This window comes from Sus scrofa, chromosome 9 (genome assembly GCF_000003025.6).
Source record: "Sus scrofa isolate TJ Tabasco breed Duroc chromosome 9, Sscrofa11.1, whole genome shotgun sequence".
NCBI classification, from domain to species: Eukaryota; Metazoa; Chordata; class Mammalia; order Artiodactyla; family Suidae; genus Sus; species Sus scrofa.
Window position 1 is genome coordinate 17,132,977 of NC_010451.4, and position 23,093 is coordinate 17,156,069.

The following is a 23,093-nucleotide window of genomic DNA, read 5'->3' on the forward strand; positions in this document are numbered from 1 at the left end:
TATGAGTTGATAATTTTCAAAGCTGAGAGATGTGTATGTGGGGATTCATTAGACTGTTTTCTCTATTTTGCTTACGTTTAAAATTTTCCGTAACAAAAAGCTAAAAAAGAAAGTCAGGGCCACTTTCATACTGAGCCAATTACATCCCCTCATATCCTCATTTCACTTCCCTAGACAGAATCCCAAGTAGCAGTGCTCTGACTCAAGTTTTCGAGGGCTTTCCGTGGAACAGAGAGCAAAGCCCAAGTCCAGAGTGGAGGACTTTCAAGCTCTTCACCGTAAAGGTTCTCCTGTGTGCAGGAGGGGTTTTAGGACAGAGCCTGGAGCACTCTCTCTCACAGAGAGAGTCAGATACTTAAGCCAGCTGCCTGAAGGAAGAATCCAGCAATTTGTTACAAGCCAGCACATCACAGTTGGACAAACACAGGGTTTGGAGTCAATCGTACATGCTGTGTGACCCTGAGCAAAGAACCTCACCTGTCTGGGGAGCCTTGCTTTCCTCAACAATAAATATGAGCTCACAACACCTAATGTTCCTAATATGATTCCTGGTACATATATGCTAGCGATAATGCTTTTTCTAAAGTGCTGTTTGTTTAGTTTACCATTAACTATGATTTGTAATTTAATGTTTCTGAGGTTCTTTAAGCGGATTTCCAAAATTCAGGTCCTTCTAGAATACACAGTAATGTTCCTTCTTAGGAGAAAAAATTTAACAACCATATCTTATTAACATTTTTTTCCATCACCACTAGAAGATTTTTAATAATCTGGTCCATTTCACTGCAATTCCATTTTTAATGGGTTTATTTGTTACCACAGAAAAAGCAGAAAACTGTGGGTCATTTTCTGCTTTTTCCCCATACTAAATAGAGGTTCTACTCTCTTACAAGATGAAACTGCAGAATTTCCCTTAGTGGATTCTTTCTGAAAATTAGAATTTTTTGAATTAGTATAAATGTAAGAAGGGAAAAACTAACCAAAGTCCATTTTCTAGGCAAAAAAATAATTGCTTCACTAATGAATTCTGTATTAACTTAGATATATTTTAATTCTAGACCAATTTCCATGATCTTGTAGTCATATTTTTTTAAATGTCTTGCAGTCCACCTTCTTTCCTAGAGTCTGTACTAATAGGAAAATCAATCAGCAATATTTTCTATTTTACTTTTCTAAACCATCACCATGGAATAGAATCTATTTCATTTTCTCTTCAATTGCATTCAGAAGAACTGAATGAATTCATGACTGCATGGATTATAGAGCTGTTGACTATACTCTTGGAAGGTACCGAGGCACAAGCCTTGTGATTATAAATTCTCTGATGCTCATAAATCGATTTCCCTCCGGGTTTGTCTTTACTTACCAACTAGCACAGTGATGACCTTGTTGCTAGCATATTGTTCTATCTCCCGCAGCCACTCAGGAAGGCAACGGAAGGATTCCTCACAGGTTATGTCATAGGTGAGGATCAAGGCATTGGCGCTTCGGTAATAGCTCTGGGTGATAGACCGAAATCTCTCTTGACCTGCTGTGTCCCAGATCTGAAGCTGAAAAGGCATTAAGAGAAGCATCAGGTTGTAGAGGCAGAAAAGAAAGCAAGCAATGGTCTTGCTTTTGTTGAGACACAGAAACACCTTCATGCAATTAATTTCGTAAAATAAAATAATTTTATTTTCTGCCCTAAGAAAAAGGCACCCGGAGCTCCTGCTGTGGTGCAGTGGGTTAAGGATCCAGCATTGTCTCTGCAGCAGCAGAGGCTCAATCACTGGCCTAGCTCAGTGAGTTAAGGGTCTGGGGTTGCTGCAGCTATGGCACAGGTCACGGTTGCAACTTAGATTCATTCCCTGGCTTGGGAATTTCCACATGCCAGGGCTGTGGCAAAAAAAAAAAAAAAAAAAAGAAAGAAAGAAAAAGGCACCTATAATTAAAAGAAAACAAATTTGTTAGATGTTTCTGATTAGAGGGACTTGCTTTATTTTTTTTGTTTTCTCACTCTGATAAATCATTCAGAGTTTCCCCTTTATTCCTTTTTTAAAAAGGCATTTAGGGAGTTCCTGGTGTGGCACAGTGGAACCGAATCTGACTAGGAACCATGAAGTTTCAGGTTCAATCCCTGGCCTCGATAAGTGGGTTAAGGATCTGGCATTGTTGTGAGCTGTGGTGTAGGTCGTAGATGTGGCTTTGATCCTGCCTTGCTGTGCCTGTGGCGTAGGCCGGCAGATGTAGCTCCAATTCAACCCCTAGCCTGGGAACCTCCATATGCCTCAGGTGCAGCCCTAAAAAAGCAAAAAAAAAAAAAAAAAAAAAGGCATTTAGTTCATTTAATAACTTTATTTAACAGGTGAAATTACGAGCCACTGATGTGGCACAGTAGGTTAAGTATCTGGTGTTGTCTCTGCAGCAGCACAGGTTAGACCTCTGGCCCAGCATAGTAGGTTAAGGATCCAGTGTTGCCTAAGCTGTGATGCAGGTGGCTGCTGTAGTACAGATTCAATCTCTGGCCCAGAAAATCCCACATGGCACAAGTGCAGCCAAAAAATTAAAATTAAAAAAAATCAAAATTCAAATGAATATATTAAAGTATCACTTTTGTTAATGAAAACAGGAACAACACCATGGCAGACAAAGAAAATAATTTCCTCCACCACTTGTAAGCTCTGTGACCTTGGCCAAGTCACTTAATCTCTTTGGGCTTCAGTGGCTTCTTTATAAAGAGACTAATAATATGCAAACCTGCCAAAGTCATTTACCAGACCTAAAACTGATGGTTCTAATAACAAAGAAGGCAAAACACTTCTCGCTTCAACCTGAATTTCCCTGGGCAGAGCAGACTTCTGAAGGAGAACTGCTCCCCAGAGAGACCTTCTGAGTGCAGAACAAACCCGAGGCCTTGAGAAGTAACATCCACGGTGATCTTCCATTGTAACTGCATCAACTGCACATGGCACAGGATGCCTTCACCCCCATTAACAGAACATCATTTCCTCAGGGAAAACCTTCTAGAACCTTCCGATTAGGCCAGGTTCCCCATCCCCCGCAGCTCCCCTATCATCTCTCCCTCACAGCACCTGACACGCACTTGAATCGCTTATTTGTAATAACTTGTTCAATAACCACCTTCCTCACTAGACTGAAAGCTTCATGAGGGGGGAAGGTGGGGTCCATTTTACTGGCAGTTATTCCCTCCACCAGATGCAGCATCTGTCAAATAGTCAATGTTCAAATATTTATTCATGGTCTCTCTGATCCTTACAACAACCGTAAGGCAAGTGTATGCCTCCCTTTCATTAACAGGTTAGTCGCAAGGCTGGGACTCAGATGCCGGGCCTCCCCGACTCCCAGCAGAGGACTCGGTCCATATGCCATGCTGCTCTGCTGCCGGAGACTGATTTAATGTCCATCTGCATCCGAGGAGGATGAGGCAGTCAGTGTCACCCTCTGTCCATACCAGCTTAGCTGAGGAGACCGATGAGTGACCGGTGGTCCCTGCCACCAATCAGAGGCACACAGGCTCTCCTTTGATTTGAGGGTGCAGCTGCCCTTTGATGATGTACATGAAAAGCCTGTGGAGGCTGAAGGCGACCATACAGATGTTACAGCTTTTTTCCAGGACAAAAGCTATTTCTCTTCTCAGCCTCAAACCTAGAGATATGGTTCCTCTATGCCCGCATGTGCCTTAGGACAAAAGACTGTTATTTTAATGCCACACTGAGATGCAAAAAACACTTGTGATTGAATTTAATACGGCCAATCATTAGAAATCGGTATGTTCTCATGACTGGCCCATCTTGAGAACAGCTTTGAGAAGTAAAACCACTGAAATATCTTCTAGAATTGCAATTATATGTCTTGGCCAAGATGTAGGCTGCTTTCTCAAGGGGTGGGGGCCACCTCTTGTTAGCCTCATAGTTCATTCTTGAGGAGATCCATATTCCTTTGCCTTTCCTATTCAACTTGGTCTCACTATTCTCTCTGCACTTCATTTGCTCTTTTTCAGCATAGATAGATCAGTAATGGATGCAGAACACTGCGCTAAGCATAGGGAGGACACAAAGATAAATAAAGCATGATCCCTGATCTCAAAGAGCTCATAGTACAGAGAGGACTAACCATAGTAAAACATGAGGTCCTCTATGGGGCCAGCAGGAAAAGTGTCTCCTGGTGTCGGTCTTATGTCCATCAATTTATGTTCTCAATACCACAACCCTGGGCTTTCTAATCACTGTCACCGCCAGCACGGGGCTGTGCCATTGTCCACTCTTCTCTGCACCAACACTTATACCTCCATTGCCCCACTGCTACAATAACATACAACAATCACTGGCTTACTAGGGTGCCCCTTGTTAGACTGAGTTCTTTGAGGGGAAGGGCTGCCTCTTATTTAACCTCATACCCTCAGTGCCTTCCTAAAACAGCCCATGGTTCGTGGTGGACACATCTGAATGATGGCTAACTGACTCAACAAAGGCTGGTGGAATCACAAAGGAAGGATTGATTCATTTTGCTTAAATGATAGTAGACTATTAAAAAAGGCCTCCCAGATAAAATGTTGGAGCAAGATGACAGTAATTAACTCAGGAGCAAAGATGCTTTACCTCACACAGTGCCTGGCACAAAGCATCTACTCTACCATAAGATGGTTGGATGAAACAAATGGTTGAAAGAGCAAATATATGTGCATATTTTCAAGGCTTTCCTAGCTATGCAATATATACCTGATGAGAGGAAAATCCAGGAAATCTATTTCTATTATAATTAATCTCCTAAAGTTAAAATGTTGTAGACTGAGCTTAAAGATTTGCTTATTACTCAATTTATGATAGGCTTAAAAAAAATCAACAGACAGGAGAAAATTCTATATACGTTTCAAGTATATTTTCTACCCAAGGTCACCGTCATAATGCAGACTACTTTAAGAGAAGAGCCTCTTCCTCAGCTTTGCCTCTACTGACCTGGCACTAAGCCTTAATAACTACGAGAATCTTTCGGGGTTTTTTTGGGCCACACCTGCGGCACATGGAAGTTCCCAGGCTAGGGGTCAAATCAGAGTTACAGCTGCCAGCCTATGCCACAGCCACAGCCACAGCAATGTCAGATTTGAGCCAGGTCTGCAACCTAGACCACAGCTCATGGCCAAGCCAGATCCTTAACCCACTGAGCAGGGCCAGGGATCAAACCTGCATCCTTATGGATACCAGCCGGGTTCGTTACCACTGAGCCACAACAGGAACTCCAGCTACGAGAATCTTTCTAATACCTCTGATGAGCTGCCTTTGATCCTGGGAGCCACCTTAGAAAGAACGGGATTTGTAGGGGAGACTAAGGGAGGATGATGAGAAGTCAGGAGAGAAACTGGGGTTCTGGTCCTCACTAGGTGGCTGATCCTGCACAAACCACTCTTGGATTCTCTTCCCATTGACTCTATGAGGCCCTGAGAAAGCCTGAAAACTCAGCAAGAAGATACTTAACTCTCACAAGAAGAGCTAAATATTAAAGAACACCAACAATAAGAAAACAACCATTTCCTTAAGTGAAGCGTGGACTGCCTTCCTCACATGTCCAAGTGTTAACAAGACCCTTGGATTAATGTGGTTGAAGACGGTCATTTGGGATCTTGATTCTACATATATGGCGAGAAAGGATCACAGGTAAATTCATTAGGACTGGATTTGGGAGATCAGTAAACTCTCACTTCTTACAGATGAAGGTCCAGAGGCCTAACGTGATGATAGGAACGGGAACTGTGCTGTGATACAAAGATGAGTGAGACATAAACCTTGATCTTGGGGAGCCAGTGGTCTTGTGGTGGAGTCAGATGGTAAAGGTGGGTTTTAGGAGTTCCCACTGTGGCGCAATGGGATGAGCGGCATCTCTAGAGCGCTGGTTCACAGGTTTATCCCTGGCCCAGCACAGTGGGTTAAGGATCCAGCATTGCCACAACTGCAGCTCGGATCTGATCCCTGGCCTGGGAACTCAACATGCTGTGGGGTGGCCACAAACGAAGAAGGAGGAAAAAAAGATGGATTTTAGCTGAATGTAGTAAGTACTTCAAAATGAGACTGTGGTTCACAGACAGTGGAATAAATGTAATACCTAGACCTGGGGATTCAGGAAAGAAAAATAAGCTTGTTCTTTAACAATGGGGCTAATCTTATTCACTGCTATTTAATCCCAGGGCATAGGGTACATAGTAGGTACAAAAGTTTCTAATCAAAGGAATGAACTCATATGTATATGTGCATATAAATGAGAAGCACCAGCATGTGGAGATAAAATGCCTGAAACAGAAGTTATCTTAACTCAGCTCCTTGGGATGGCAACCCCCTCTCTCGGCTGGAACAAGAGAGAATTACAGGAGGCTCTTCCTGCCACCGTCCCTTGAGTGCCACTCTTGGCTCCCTCCTTTCCCCACACCGCAGCTCCTTCTCTCCATCCCAATGCACTATTTTTCTGAGCTTTTCAGCTGGCATGTGTGTGGATTTCACACCCTGCTTTTGTCTTCCAGAGCCCCCAGTCTTCCATCACTACTGTATTTGGTGTAGATGTGTCTGCAGTAAGGAATTCCTTTGAGACACTCATCTTAAACACATCTGTGTGCATCTGTGAAATGCTGTAAGAGCATCCTGGAGCTTCTCTGCCATTTCTGAAGCATCCAAAGGCAGGAGTGCAGGTACCCATGGGAGAAGGATGCAAGTGACATGGACTCAACCTCGGGATGCTGATTTGGGGATCTGGCTGGAACTCTGTTCTCATTGCACCCCTGATGACAGGGTCATCCCTTCTTTCCATGGGACCCAGCTCTGAAAGAACTGACAGTGGAATTTCACTAACTGAGGGGCAGGCAGAGCACAGCACCAAAGATCAGTATCTCTACCCTTCTTCCAAGTAATTTAATTGTACTGCACATTTCTGTCCATCACCTTCCTCTTTCCTTGCTCCAAGGTGATGGGCTTATTATGCCTTATGCCCTTCTTGCTCTCACAGCAGGGCAGACCCTGGGGGCGGGGGGCAGTGGAGTGCACTGGTCCACATGAAACTGGTTCAGATCCTGCCTACCTCCCTTGTTAACTGTGTAGCCATGGATAAATAAGTTACTGCATCTCTCTGAAAACTATAAAATGAAGATAAGTTACCACTGACCTCACAGGGTTTACAATAAAGATTCAGCTAAATGTAAAGCCAATAGCAGGGGGACGGACACATATTAGGCACTTGAAAACATTGCCTCCCTTCTGTTACTGAACACACCATAGCTCCAAACCATCCAAAAGGCCACAAAGGGGAGGAAGGACATCATGGATCCCTCCTGGACCCCTCACTTAGTATTTCTCCCTTACTGGGGTAGGGGAAAGGTGGGAGACAGAGTAATTCAAATAAATGATTCATGTGACAGAATGACCCATAATGAATATGGGAATCAGTAAGCTCTTTCATGATGCGGCTATTAAGAAGTACCTCTGCTTACTGGCCCAACTCAGGAGATCCCCAAAAAACATTTCATCTTTGTCTTATATCACGTCTGACATGATAGGGGACAGGACAAGCTTACCTTAGCTCTTCTCCCTCTGTCTTCCAATCTGTAAATACATCACCCACAACACCTTTCTGCCCCCATAAAAGGAAGAGAGGGACTCTGGAAACAAGCTGCCATGGCTAAGTATGTTATTTTCAATGTGGGTTTCCATTAGGTGATTTAATAATGTTATGAAAACACGGCTGCCTCTAACATAGTACAATGGACGTTTTTTGGGGTTGGTTTTTTTTTTTTTTTTTGGCTGCCCTGAGGCATATGGAATTCCCAGACTAGGGATCAGATCTGAGCCACAGTCATGACCTAAGCCACAGCTGTGGCAATGCTGGATCTTTTAACCCACTGTGCCAGGCTAGGTATAGAACTTGTGTCCCAGTGCTCCCAAGATACCGCCAATCCTGTTGCACCACAGCAGGAACTCAAGTACAATGAAAGTCTTATTGAACACTTAGCATCTTACCTTTACTTTTTCACCATTAATTTCCACTGTCTTAATCATAAAATCAACTCCAATCGTGGCGCCTTGTCCTGGGGGGAAAAGACCCTAAAGCAGAAATAATGGAAAATAACAATAAGCAAAGCTTTCAATTAAATGAAATTCTCCACCCCTCCACCTCCACCTTCTATCACTATCATCACCAATCCCTTCCTTTGGCTGAGTTAACTGGTAGAAGAGAGATCTCTGGTTAGTGTCAGAGAAGTGCTATTGAATTTAACTTTGTGTGTATGTTTTGAGGGGAGGGGGGAGGAGGGTGAATAGAGGAGAGAGAAATGCTAAAAGAAGGAAGAGGAAAAGGCAGACAGAGAGGATAACAGGAGAGAACTGGGACAGGGTTGGGGCCCTGATTTCAAAGAATGAAACAGAAAAATCAGATAACAAGGATGAGACTGAGAAACATGGAGCCACAGAGATGAGGTTGGATGGTTAGGGTGGACACAAAAGGAACAGGTGCTCTGAAAGGTAAGATCAAGGAGGGTGAGGACTGGCTGATTAGTCTAGGACATGGATAGCCAAGGGTAAACAACCAATAAGAAAAAACAAGCAAAAAAAAAAAAAAAAAAAAAAGGAGTTCCCGTCATGGCGCAGTGGTTAACGAATCCGACTGGGAACCATGAGGTTGTGGGTTTGATCCCTGGCCTTGCTCAGTGGGTTAAGTAAGGATCCGGCGTTGCTGTGAGCTGTGGTGTAGGTTGCAGATGTGGCTCGGATCCCGCGTTGCTGTGGCTCTGGCGTAGGCCAGTGGCTACAGCTCCGATTCAACCCCTAGCCTGGGAACCTCCATATGCCCTGGGAGCGGCCCAAGAAATGGCAAAAAAGACAAAAAAAAAAAAAGCAAAAACAAGCAAGAATTCAACATAAGAAATAGGAAGGAGACAGTGAAATTCTGAATTTTCCTCTGCCCTGACAGTGATAATCATTTCCCCCACTGCAATGTACCATACAGATATAACCACATGAAATCAAGGCCAATGACCCTGGGAAGATAACTAAAGAAAATAAAGTCATCCAGGGAGACAGTGTAATAGAAATAGCACCAAACAAGGAGGCAGCAGCCTTAGGATCTCTGGGAGACCTCAGGCAAACTCGACTCTCTCTCTCCAGTCTGACTTAAGTATTTCAAAGCAAAACTTTACATCAAACTGGAAGCTGAACTAGAAAGGTATGATCTTAGTAGAACTACATGTACAATGTAATTTACTGTTACATAGTATTTCCTATAAGCTTAGAGAGGGAGTTGGAGGTGGGAAGGAATTCTATCAAGAAAGAACCCTTTAGGGAGTTCCCATTGTGGCGCAGTGGTTAACAAATCCAACTAGGGACCATGAGGTTGCAGGTTCAATCCCAGACCTTGCTCAGTGGGTTGGAGACCTGGCGTTGCCGTGAGCTGTGGTGTAGGTTGCAGGCCAGTGGCTATAGCTCCAATTAGATGCCTGGCCTGGGAACCTCCATATGCCATGGGAAGTGGCCCTAGAAAAGGCAAAAAGACAAAAAAAAAAAAAAAAAGAAAAGAAAGAAAGAAAGAACCCTTCGGGGAGTACCCATTGTTACCACTCAGTGGTGACGAATCTGACTAGCATCCATGAGGACTAGGGTTCGATCCCTGGCCTCGCTCAGTGGGTTAAGGATCCAGCGTTGCTGTAAGCTGTGGTGTAGGTGGAAGATGTGGCTTGGATCATTGCTGTGGCCATGCGGTAGGGCAGCAGCTGCAGCTCCGATTCAACCCCTAGCCTGAAAACTTCCAAGTGCCATGGGAGTGGCCTTAAAAAGAAAAAAAAAAAAAAAGAAGAACCCTTCACCTAGTTTCTCTTTCCTTTTCACATTCATATTCCAGAACCTCTAGAAATTAAAGTAAAATAGACTTTATTAGCTCTGGGAGCTAAGACTGGGGCATCTCTAATTAAGCTCATTCCCTAACAAGAGAGTTCTTTAAAGTATGAACTTAAAAGCCTGAACATCAAAAGAAAATGTTCCATTGCATGTCAGCAAAAGATGTAAATATAAACATTCATAACTTTACTTACAAATATTGAATCAATTTTCTTCTATTTTGATTTGGCTCAAACATAAGGCTGCCAAGTTTCAAGTTTACAGCTCCAGCTGTTTAGCAGTGTAACAAATGCCAAAAAATAAAACAAATTCGTCCCAATGCCTTCACCATCATTTTGTTCCCCAATTCCCCATGCCTCATTAAACAGCTGAATCCAATTCATTTTAACTATCCACTAAATAACAACACAAAACATAATCTTGTGTATGAAATATGAACTTTGGGGGAAGATGAGAGACTGGGAGAGGTAAAAAGCAGACAGAAAAGAAAAATAATGGGTGGTATGTTCATTGGTTAAAAAAAAATCAGTGTTTAGAAACTGAGGAATTTGGGAGTTCCCGTCATGGCTCAGGGGTTAACGAACCTGACTAGGATCCATGGGGATGCAGGTATGATTCCTGGCCTCATTCAGTGGGTTAAGGATCGGGCATTGCCACGAGCTGTGGTGTAGGTCACAGACACAGCTCGGATCCCGCATTGCTGTGGCTGTGGTATAGGAGGCCGGCGGCTACAGCTATGATGGGACCCTTAGCCTGAGAACTTCCATAAGCCGAAGGTGCAGCCCTAAAAAAGCAAAAAATAAAAATAGAAGAATTTTTACCCCTAATGACAACAATTATGCTTTTAAAAAGAAAACCCCAAAGTTCCTGTTGTGACCTAGAGGGTTAAGAACCCAATGTTGTCTCTGTGAGGATTCAGGTTTGATCCCTGGCCTCGCTCAGTGGTTTAAGGATTTGGCATTGCCATGAGCTGTGGTGTAAGTTGCAGTCGAGGCTTGGATCCTACAATGCTATGGCTATTGCGTGCACCAAAAGCAGTAGCTTGGATTCAACCCCTAGCCTGGGAACCTCCATATGCTTTGGGTGCAGCCCTAAAAAAGCAAAAAAAAAAAGAAAAAGAAAAAGAAAAGCCAGATTTCTATGGTCTCAGAGGTTAGATAAAAATGATGGGCTGTAAACCAGAAAACCTGAGTTCTAATCCTAGCCTTGCCACTAACATGATATGAGATGCTAATAGGTCATCTCATTTTTCCGGACCTGAGGTTTTCACCTGTAAAATGAGAGGAGTAGGCTGAAAAATCTGTAAGGGAATTTCAGTAATAAGACAAAGTCAAGAGAACTTTTGATAAAGGGACTCAAAACTTCTTTCCACCTCTGTAGTCTTGTCCTCCTGCTCAAAGCAGAAAAGATTACTAACGTTAGGTGGAAGTAAAACCAGCTGGGGTTTCCAGTATTACACCATGGCGGTTGACTGAGCTCAGAAGCCTGTTAGCTTGTTACTTTTTATTTCACCAGGCCATGGCTTCGACAAAACATGACTTCTATTCTGCTCTCATTGTCAAGGGAAAAACCTTGACATTTCCAAAGGTGACTCGGCCCTCAAGCTGTTTGTGTTACCCAACATGCCTCTCCAGTTTTCCACAGAGCCAGACTATCAGAGCGGGAGGGGGTCTTGGAGATCACAGGCCCCTGGCAGGTGGCAGGGAGGCTCGGCACAGGGGCGAACCTCCCCAGGCTCACGGGGTGAGTCAGGGCAGAGCTCGGACGAACGCCCTTTCTCCACTCACTAGCCAGTGTTCTTTCCCTGGCACCAGGCTACACTTTGGCTTAGACAGAAAAGTTGTTCTCAACTTTTCCAACCAGCACTTGCCATGCAAGATGCATGCATGGTAATCCTGAAAAGGCCATTCATAATTTTCTGGGAAAACACAAAAGAAGGTCAACTCAGAATGATTTCCCACCCATTTCTGTATAAAAATCAGGTATATAATCTCTGGCAGTAATTCTCAAAAGAGCAGCCCAAAGGGAACTTGTACTTAGAACATACAATAAGGACTCAACCCAGAAGGAACACTTAATTTAGTTCAAATAGTCCTTGCCATTTAATAGATTAGAAAAATCAGCATATTTGGTTCTAAATCAAAGTGATTTAGTCAGTTTTCTGGGAGGAATTGAGAGGGCATCAGCAGGGTGCTTGAGTGGTTCAATTTGTACTTGATTTTTAAATTTATTTTTATTTATTTTTATTTTATTTTATTTTATTTTGTCTTTTTGCCATTTCTTGGGTCGCTCCTGCGGCATATGGAGGTTCCCAGGCTAGGGGTCCAATCAGAGCTGTAGCCACCAGCTTACGCCACAGCCACAGCAACTCGGGATCCGAGCCACCTCACAGCTCACAGCAACGCCAGATCCTCAACCCACTGAGCAAGGCCAGGGATCGAACCCACAACTTCATGGTACCTAGTGGATCCAAGCCACATCTGCGACCTATACCACAGCTCATGGCAACACCGGATCCTTAACCTAGTGAGGCCAGATATCAAACCAGCACCCTCATGGATACTAGTCAGGTTCGGTACCACTCAGCCACGACAGGAACTTCCAATGATTATTTCTTATACAAACACAACTTGACTTCAAGATAAGAAAAAGGTTAGGCAGGTTATACAGTAACTGGAGAAATTATTCATCTCCAAATTATGTGACAGTGCCTTTACAACTTCTTTTTAAGAAACCTTAGGCATTCAACAACAAAGTGAGTTTTTTTAAAAGTGAACATTTAGGTTTAAAGTCCAGATTCATTTGTTTCTACCTTTGGATGATTATTAATGAGTAATCTATCTTTTTTAATCTAATAAGCCATTTTTGACACTTCAGACTGAAAGTAAAACCTCTCACCCCTTTCACTAAAGGAAGCCACGAGAGGCATGGAGGGCTGGTGGTCACCCACTGAGCCTTGCTCCCTGGGGATGGTTTAAGAATTCTAGTCTACACAAACTATTACGTATAAAATCAATAAGCTGCGCAGATATATTATACAACTTAGGGAATACAGCCAATACTTTATGATAACTCTAAATGGAGTATAACCTTTAAAAATTGTTGAACGCCTGGAACCATGTGCTTCAATAAAGAAAGAGAAGGAAAGAAAAGAGCAGAGGGTATTCCACAGAGAAAGGAAGGATCATGTTCATCGTTGCTGAGATTCCAAATAAAATGAAAAACTTTGAATGTCCAAAAAAACCCAACCCTCTAGTCTAAGCTGTAGAGCTGGAGCACTTGCAAAGGGCACATGAAGGACTGGCAGCCAAGGGGCTGGCATGGGTACCACTCACCCATCCTATTAGGATCCCCCAACCCTGCAGGCCAGAGGGAGAAACCCGACCCCAGACCTCGGAGCTCTTACCTGAGTAAATCGTCGGACTAGGCACGTCTTCCCCACACCAGCATTGCCGATTAAAACAATTTTAAATAGGAAATCATAATCTTCCATACTCATTTACACAGCTGCAAGGCAAACACAGGCACCAGTGAGATGGGCCCAGTCAGACCTGCCCACGGAGCTCAAGCCCGTCTCCTCGGGAACAGGGAGTCTGACTCATTTGAGGAGCAATTTAACGCGTCCCTCCAGTGACCCTGCCAGCCAGAGAGGAACACAGGTGTTTGGTCACAGACGGACTTTACTCCTTCTTGTCGCCTCATGCCACAGAGCGCAAATGACACAGATGTCCTTTCCCCCAGTAACCTTTATTCTTCCAAGCAGTCAGGTCACACGTCGCTCACGTGGTAAGATGTTTTAGCATCATAAGATGTTTTCGTTATAAATTGACGTGCAGAGAAGCTGGAAGTGCAAGAAAGCAGAGCGAAGGGCAGCGCATCCAACGCCTGGGTGCGCCTCTGCGAAGAAGGGCTAGAGACCGGGAGACTAAACGAAGGCAAGGAGCTGGGGAAGAAGTCTTCGGTCTCCGGCAAGTCCTGGGGGTCTGGGGGTCTGAGCCGTGGGAGTTACTGCCCCCTTCCCTCCTACTCCCACCCCATTGCTATACACCTCCTGCTGATGCTGCAGTGGCTCCCAAAGCGCCAGTCTTTTCATTCCCATGGGCTGTATACAGGGCATTTCCTTGGTATGGGATGCCCCCTGTCCCCCCTTTTCTGCATCGTGGAGCTAAGCCTTTAAGGACCAATGAAAGCATCGCATCATCTTTCTGAACTTTTTGCTGATCTTCTCCAAACAAACCCCATTCCTCTGTCCTAAAACTTCATGCAATTATTTGTTCAAATGTCTGCCCCCTCCTTGAAGGAAGGGATAATGTCTTCCAGCTCTATTTTCCTAGCCTGTGGGACAGAGTTACACTTAGTATCTACTCTACAGAATTAAATAATCAATTAACGGGCCGATTAACTAAGTAAGTGTAGGCCTTAGTTTCTCAACTGTGCTAAAAGGAATACTACCTGCTCTGTCTACTCCAGAGGACTGTTGTGAAGATTAAAAAAAACAGCTAGGAGTTCCCTCGTGGCTCAGCGACTAATGAACCCGACTAGGATCCATGAAGATGCCGGTTTGATCCCTGGCCTCGCTCAGTGGCTCAAGGCTCAGGCGTTGCTGTGAGCTACAGTGTAGGTCTCAGATGCAGCTCAGATCCGTGTTGCTGCGGCTATGGTGTAGGCCAGCAGCTATAACTCTGATTCAACCCCTAGCCTGGCAACTTCCATATGCCACAGGTACAGACCTACAAAGCAAAAAAAAAAAAAAAAAAAAAAAACCCATTACACAGAAGAGTCTCAGTACCCATAAAGCCCTATTCTGGTAAGAACAATCATCCACTGAGTACCTACTGTGGCTCTGTGCTAATCACTGTAGGAAACAGAGATGAGACAGTCTCTGTTATTGAGATCAACATGAGAAAAATTAAACAACAACTACGTTGAGGGGTTCCCGTCGTGGCACAGTGGTTAACAAATCCGACTAGGAACCATGAGGTTGCGGGTTCAATCCCTGGCCTTGCTCAGTGGGTTAAGTGTTGCCGAGAGCTGTGGTGTAGGTTGCAGATGCGGCTTGGATCCCACATTGCTATGGCTCTGGCGTAAGCCGGTGGCTATGGCTCTGATTAGACCCCTAGCCTGGGAATCTCTATATGCCGTGGGAGCGGCCCTAGAAAAGCAAAAAGACAAAAAAAAAAAAAAAAAAAAAAAAAACTATGTTGAATACAATTCAAACCAGCGGCAGAGCTCATTTCATACGATGGAAGCAGAACAAGCCCAATGGGCTTTGGAGTTAGAGGAAAAGGATGATCAGTGAGCCCAGCTGGGGAAGGGCGCTTTGGAGGCAAGAGCAGCCTTAGTGTCACTCCTACCATCTTGGGTTCATAGGGCTGAGGGCTGCAGGGTGGAAAGACAAGAGAGCCCAAGGCACTGAGACCTGTTAAGGATTCCTTGCATTTAAAGGTCATTTTTGTTTGTTTGTTTTCTTTTGTTTTTGGCCCATGCCCATGGCATGTGAAGGCTCCTGGACCAGGGATTAAACCCATACCACAGCAGTGACAACTGCCAGATCCTTAATCCACTGAGTTACCAGGGAACTTCCTAAAGGTGATTTCTATGCAGATTCCTACGATTCTTGGAGAGATGACTGACAGTCAAGTCAAGGTGCAGGTGGCAGCTCAGGGGGTTCCATCTCTGTTCACTGGGACCATATATATATATATATATACTTCTCTGTCCAGAATCTGGGTCCCTAAGCAGTCATTGAACTCACAATATACCAGGCACTATACTTGGCAATTGATGTCTATTTCCATTTGGTTTTTTTTGTTTCTTTTTTTCTTTTTTGGCCAACCAGAGGCATATGGAGTTCCCAGGCCAGGGATCTGATCCAAGCCACAGTCTAGACCTAAACCACAGCAGCAGCAGCAATGCTGAATCTTTAAACCACTGTGCCAGGCTGGGGATTGAATTTGCATCCCAGAGTTCCCAAGATGCCACTGATCCTGTTGCACCATAGCAAGAATTCCAAGTTCCATTTGTCTTTAAAAGTCTAGGAGCCTCGTATTTTTTACATTACCTATCTTACAGGTGAGTAAATTGAGAGTCACTCAAAGGCATAAAGCTAACAGCCAGACTTCAAGTTCAGAAGGTATACATGCCATCAAAAGAAGCCTCCCAGCTACATGCCCCCAGAGTCCTCTTCCCTGCCTTACAGCAATACTCACCAAGTTTTGCTGCGCTTAATTATTTATATCTGTCTCACTTTCCAAGTCCATCCCTCAGCACCCAGGCACATGACTGTGAGCAGCGTAAGAGCAATGAGTGTCTGATTAAGTCCTGATCCCAGCCCCATCCTCACTGTCATCATCATCACCACCACCACCACACCATCATCATCTCATTCTGTATCATTAACTCATTTAATCCTTATGACATTCCTATGAGGTGGACACTACTGGCATCCTAACTTGACAGATGGGAATACGGAGGCAGAGGAGAAATTAAATAAGAAGCTGTTAATGAGGTCCTACTTACAGGTGGGTCTTACTTCACCGGTGGAGCGAAAATTCAAACCCTGATAGCCTGGATCCAGCTCCCGGTTGCTGAAGCACTGCCCTACAGCGCCTTTCACAATGCCTGGCTCACAGTAGGTGCTTCAGAAAGATCTGATGAATTGAATGGTGAACAGCAAGACTCAATGTGATTTCCTTTTTCTCTTCCCCTCTGGCTTCAAAACCAAAACTTTTTACCATACTGCAGTAGTTTAGGATCAAACTTAGACTCCAGCTAAAAACTCAGGGATGAAAACTCAATAAAGCTATTAAAAGTGAAAAGAAAATAAATCTCAGGGCCAGACTCAAGGAGAGCAGGAAGACACAAGACTGTGTGGCTCACACGGGGACCACAGCTCACTGTTTCCCAAGCCAACGAAAAGAGAAGACAGCACTGGGCTACATTCTTTTTCTGTACTTAGGTCATTTGTAACACATTTATTTCTCCATCTTTGGCAGACGTTAAAGAGATAGACATTAAAGAAATGAAGCAGAGAATCAAGAGACCTGAGAAATGGCTCCTAAAAGAAGGTCAGCAGGGCCCAATTTATACACCTTCAGGGAAAGAAGGCGAAGAGTTACTTGGTCAGAGTCAAGTTCATAAACAAGTCTTATGGGGTGACCACATGCAGGGAGCCACAAACTAAAAGTGAAGGCCCTTCTCCTTTCTATAAGAAATGATTTTAATGCTCTGATGAATGTTTTTTTAGATACTCCCTGGTGGGGGGGAAGTGTTTGGTCTCTTTAAAAATACAGGCTGCCTGTGGCTAAGGCTGAACTGTAAACTCTGGGTGACTGGCTGTGGTTACTGCTCTGTTTCTAATAGAAAACACATTGCTGGATGAAAAGTGCACAAGACTCTCCAGCAACTATGCTCTGAGAAAGCCTTTCTGTTTGGGAAGTAATGGAACAAACAGGTCAGGCATCACCGGTCACCATGTGAAGAGCCAGCATCCCAGGAGGCGGAACCTACTCAGAAGCCATTAGTTCAACACAGCCGCGAGACTGACAACAAAAGCTGCAGCCTGCCTGGGGTGCAAACACATTGCAAAAGACATACTAGTAGCCAAACACAGTTCTAGGAATTTTATATTCTATTCCTGTTAATAATAATATCAGTTGACACTAGAAGTTCCCAATGTAGCTCAGTGGAAACAAACCTGACTAGTCTCTATGAGGATGTGGGTTCAATCCCTGGCCTTGCTCAGTGGGTTAAGGATCCAGCGTTGCCATGAGCTGTGGCATAGGTTGAGGACAGTGACTCAGATCTGTATCTGGTGTTGCTGTGGTTATGGTGCAGGCCTGCAGCTGTAGCTCTGATTTGACCCCTAGCCTTGGAACTTTCATATGCCACAGGTGTGGCCCTAAAAAGCAAAAAGAGAGCAAAAAAAAAAAAAAAAAGCTGACACTTAATTCAATGTTTATTATGTGCCAGGTATTCTTCTACATGTATTCACTCACTTAATCCCTCACAACAACCCTATGAGACATGCACTACAATGATCATCCCTAACCTACAGCAGCGGAAACTGAGGTACAGAGAGGTTATCCTCAAGGCACAAAATAGTCTCAGGACCAGGATTCAAACCCAGATCCAGCTGACTCCAAAGCCCAGCTCCTTCAGAAATAAGATGCTGCTGCCCCGCCTCCTGGTTGACATGCTATAACTGCCATGAGGGCTGGAGGCTCAGTTGATTGGTTGTTTTTCTGTTTTTTTGGTTTTTTTGTCTTTTTGCCATTTCTAGGGCTGCTTCCTCGGCATATGGAGGTTCCCAGGCTAGGGGTCGAACTGGAGCTGTAGCCACCCGCCTACACCACAGACATAGCAACTTGGGATCTGAGTCGCATCTGCAACCTACACCACAGCTCATGGCAACGCCAGATCCTTAACCCACTGAGCAAGGCCAGGGATCGAACCCGCAATCTCATGGTTCCTAGTCAGATTCGTTAACCACTGAGCCATGACGGAACTCCTGGAGGCTGAGTTGAATGGACTCCGTTGGAACTACAGTGCTCTGGAATCTCTCTGCTCTGGGAGCAAAAGGGGCACACACCGATTCCAGGTCACACAAGCACAGCTCCTCACTCTGCCCTCCAAGCCCAGGTTCCTTTTTAGGAGCTAAACCCAATCTTTTCCCTGCCAACCACACCCACAAATAAGTAACCATTTGTCCCTATAACCAAGTAGCACAGGGGATATAAACAGGAACACTACTAAGATAAACAAGCCAAACCTCAAATGTCGTCATCACTACCATGGCTCTAAATAAATGGATATGTACAAAAGATTTAAAAAAAAAAAATGAGGAAAAGAAAAAAACGAGCTTAAAAAAATTTGGAAACAAGATGTACTAAGGAAATCTCAAAAAGAAAAAAAAATTCTAAGCAATGTGATTTTGACAATATAAACCATTTATCAACGTGACCTTTAAAAAAAAAAAAAAAAACACTATATTCACTGCTGTACCTCAGAACATCTTTCCCCTTGCCCTTTTGGGCTCAGTGTAACAGATAGAGTCAAGGCTTCTGGAGAACACAGCTCCAGATCCCTGTCCTGCCTTCTGATCCCCAGGCCCTGCCCAAGAACATGGTATCTGGAGGACTTGTTCTGATTCAGAAGCCGTGTGTCTCATGCAGCTCCTTTTCCCTTACAAGGAGGAAACTGTAAGGGGGCTGGGTGGACAGATGCACGGCCCCTCCCCGGAACTGCCTGTGTTGCTGCCCTTCTTTAACCCAAAGAGGCAGCATGAGTGCTCTCAGGAATCCAAGAGACCTGGGTCAGCCAAAGGGCTATGGAAAGTTTCCTCATCCATAAAATGGGGATAATATTAGAACCTATATCACTGAGTTGCTTGAGAAGCAATCAGGTAATACACAGAAAAGTGACCCTTTTATTTATTTATTTATTTTGTCTTTTTACCATTTCTTGGGCTGCTCCCTTGGCACATGGAGGTTCCCAAGCTAGGGGTCTAATCAGAGCTGTAGCCACCGGCCTACGCCAGAGCCACAGCAATGCGGGATCCGAGCTGAGTCTTTGATCTATCTACACCACAGCTCACAGCAATGTCGGATCCTCAACCCACTGAGTAAGGCCAGAGATTGAACCCGCGACCTCATGGTTCCCAGTCGTATTCGTTAACCACTGAGCCACAACAGGAACTCCATGATCCTTTACAAACATAATAATCTAATGTTCTTTTTCTCCTAACCCTCTGACAAGAATCATATATTCTGATTGCAGAACCTACAGCCAAGCAAAAAGGAAAAACAATTATGTTGGGAAAAATCTCTTCCCTACCCATACTCCCTCCTGGGGATAATTACAGTTAATATTCTGGTATATATATAGCCTTATAGTTATATATATATTTGCTCACTCTATGGGTTTATTTTTTTAATTTATGGATTTTAAAACAAAAACAGAATCATAATATTATACAATTTTTTTTGTTGTTTTCTATAGAATGGTATTTTCCCAAAACCCAGATTCAGAACTCATGGTCTACAAACAGGACCAACAACTACAGAGGTGTCAGTATTCATTCAACATTTGCTCCCATGACCCTAAATACTCAAAAAGGGGGAGGGAGAGGACAGTGACATAATTTTGAGAAATACTAAATACTACAACCCAATGTTGGCGATTTTAAAAGTTCTGAAAATTCCCATAATAAAGACAACTGGCTAACTGTTTAATCCAGGATTTACCAAACATGATTTTAGCTGAGAATTCTTTTTTTATATTAACACCTTGTAACATCCTTTGATACTAGGGCTCCATGAAACATTAGAGTAGGAAACGCTATTTTATAGCACTTGAAGTCAGGACTTTACCCAGGTGTGTTTGCTGGAAGAAGAAAGGAAAAAAGGGAGGCAGGGAAGGACATCCAGTTAAATTTCAATTTTGGATAGCAGCAAATACATTTTAATATGTTTATTCCAATTTTTTAGCATATAAGTATGACCCAAACATTGCATGGGACATAACTTACTAAAAAATTATCATTTATATGAAATTCAAATTTAACTGGGAATTCTATATTTTATCTGGCAATCCTTCCTCAGGGAAAATTTGATTCATCAGGTCTGGTAGAAATAGAGGCTCTAAGCACAAGCCTGGTCCCTCCGCCCAAATGGAGGGAGATGGGCAGGGCATGAGAAAAAAATTATGACAAATTTGTCGTCTGAAATCCAAAACAACCAAACGAGGAATGAAAAAGGGAAAAAAGATGTGATGTCTGTATATATCTATATCTATCTATTGATCAATAGATATTCATGGAATATTACTCAGCCATGAAAAAGAATGAAATAATGCCATTTGCAGCAACATGAGTGGACCTAGAAATTATCATATAAGTGAAGTCAGTCAGACAGTGAGAGACAAACATCATTGATAGCACTTATATGTGGAATCTAAAAAAAGAAAGGATACAAATGAACTTATTTGCAGTACAGAAATAGATTTACAGACTTTGAAAAACTTATGGTTACCACAGGGGACAGGTGCCGTCAAGGAGGGGGTGGACTGGGGGTTTGGGATGGAAATGTTCTAAAATTAGGTTGTGGTGATGGTTGTACAACTATAAATATAATAAAAATCATTGAAAAAATAAAATAATAACCATGGTGGGGGAAACTTTAAAGACTTCTCTTAGAGAGGTATTGATAGAAACTTCAAATAAAATCTTTGTTTATAGAGGGAGAAAAAAAGAAAAAGGGCAATAAGTAACATTTGAAGAAGGCATTACTGAGCTGAGTGAGGTTCTTTAGAATCTGGCCAGACTCAGGGACCAGGTTCAGACTGGCACACAGTGTTCAGCAGGTGAGTCTCTCCCTCCTGGACAATCCCAGGGCACCATGGACCTTCCTCCAAGTACATCTCCATCCGCGCACGGTCTGGTGGAGGAGCCGTGCTCTATATGTCTGCTCCTGATGTCTGTCCTCAAAGACAAGGACCACACTTCAACAAGATATTCGTGTCTGCATCCTCCACTGCTATGTTCAAAACGTATCCACTGGGAGTTCCCGTCGTGACTCAGGAGTTAATGAATCTGATTGTCCTGACTCAGGGGTTAATGAATCTGACTAGCATCCATGAGGATGTAGGTTTGATCCCTAGCCTTACTTAGTGGGTTAAAGATCTGGTGTTGCCGTGAGCTGTGGTATAGGTTGTAGACACGGCTTGGATCCTGCGTGGCTGTGGCTGTGGCATACGCTGGCAGTTACAACTCAGATTGGACCCCTAGCCTGAGAACTTCATATGCCACAAGTGCAGCCGCAAAAAAAAAAAAAAAAAGGTACATTGACTTGGAAGCGTTTGATCCGTCTTTTGCTCTAACAAGGTTCCGTCTCAGGAAGCTCATTATTGCTTAATTACTAGAAGGCAATTACTAAACATTACTATAATCAACTGCTTCAAGCTCACTTGCTTTTACATCAGCTGCTAATTTCAGGTTATTGCAAGTTAATTATTCTCCTTGGCCAGGGATGGCAAACACCCACCTGTGCCATGGTTGCTTCTCATTCATCACACCATAATCCCCAGCGTTTTGATATGGCCGTTCAAAGCTTTCACAGATGTGGAAAGTGGAAAAAAATCCGACTAGTATCCATGATGATGTGCGGTTCGACCCCTGGCCTCGCTCAGTGGGTTAAGGATCCGGCGTTGCCATGTGCTGTGGTGTAGGTCGTAGATGCGGCTCGGATCTCAAGTTGCTGTGGCTGTGGTGTAGGCCAGCAGCTCCAGATGATTCGACCCCTAGCCTGGGAACTTCCACATGCCGCCTATGCGGCCCTAAAAAGAAAAAAAAAAAAAAAATCTTTCACAGATGTGATCTAATCTGGACCTGTCAACAAGAATTGGTTCTTATCACTCATTATGCAGGTGAGGAAACCCAGAGTTTGAGCAATGAAGTGATTCACCCTCAGTCACACGCTGGTGAGTTGCAAGGTGACCTCTGTAACCTAGCCACCTAGAACTTCTCCACCTTGCTGGAACACACTATATTTTCCCAGGTTCCGGGTATTTGGACCATTATTTGAACACTTACTATGTGCTAGGACCTGCGCCGTTTCCTTATGTAATCTATTTTACCTTTTCAAAGCCTCTTTAAGTAGGCATTGTTATTATTCCTATTATATAGCTAAGGAAAGGAAGGTTCAGACAAGTTAACTTACTTGTTCAAAATTACATAGCTGGCTAATGAGTAAAAGCGCAAGGATACAGAACCAATGTCTTTCTTTGAAAAAATTAAGTTGGAACTCTATCTCATTCCTTATACTGAAAAAAAAAACTAGATGAATTAAAAGATTTGGATTTTTAAAAATGAAAATATGAAAGTGCTAGAAGAAAGCACGATGTAGAGTTCTCTTGTGGCACAGTGGGTTAAGAACCTGGCATTATCACTGCAGTACCCTGGGTTGCTGCTGTGGCATGGGTTCAATTCCTGGCACAGGAACTTGCATACGCTGCAGGCATGCCCAAAAAGGAAAAAAAAGCAAAGAAAGCATGATATACCTAACATCTTAAAATGAGAAAGGCTTTCTAAGAATTGCTCAAAATTGAAACCATAAAATAAAGATAATGACCAATTTGACTAATTATTTTATTTTTATTTTTTGCCTTTTCTAGGGCCGCACCCATGGCACATGGAGGTTGCCAGGCTAGGGATCTAATTGGAGCTGCAGCCAC

At 43.6% G+C, this 23,093-nt stretch overlaps 2 protein-coding genes across 3 annotated transcripts in view; both read right to left on the bottom strand.

The window, feature by feature from the left end:
- PRCP (prolylcarboxypeptidase) overlaps positions 1-1,470 on the bottom strand; it is a 131,748-nt gene extending 130,278 nt beyond the window's left edge. The window contains exon 1 of the mRNA XM_021062571.1: positions 1,367-1,470. The gene's annotated coding sequence lies outside the window, so the exon portion shown is untranslated. The remainder of the gene's footprint in view (positions 1-1,366) is intronic.
- RAB30 (RAB30, member RAS oncogene family) overlaps positions 1-23,093 on the bottom strand; it is a 98,561-nt gene that overhangs the window by 8,796 nt on the left and 66,672 nt on the right. Inside the window, exons 1-4 of one of the 2 annotated variants that reach the window (XM_021062575.1) lie at positions 16,383-17,552; positions 13,270-13,370; positions 7,995-8,078; positions 1,367-1,550 (exon numbers count right to left, since the gene is read on the bottom strand). In XM_021062575.1, coding sequence (XP_020918234.1) covers positions 1,367-1,550; positions 7,995-8,078; positions 13,270-13,362 — 361 coding nt within the window. In that variant the 5' untranslated portion in view covers positions 13,363-13,370; positions 16,383-17,552. Of the gene's footprint in view, positions 1-1,366; positions 1,551-7,994; positions 8,079-13,269; positions 13,371-16,382; positions 17,553-23,093 lie in introns of those variants that run through there. The other variant, XM_021062576.1, reaches the window with a different exon arrangement.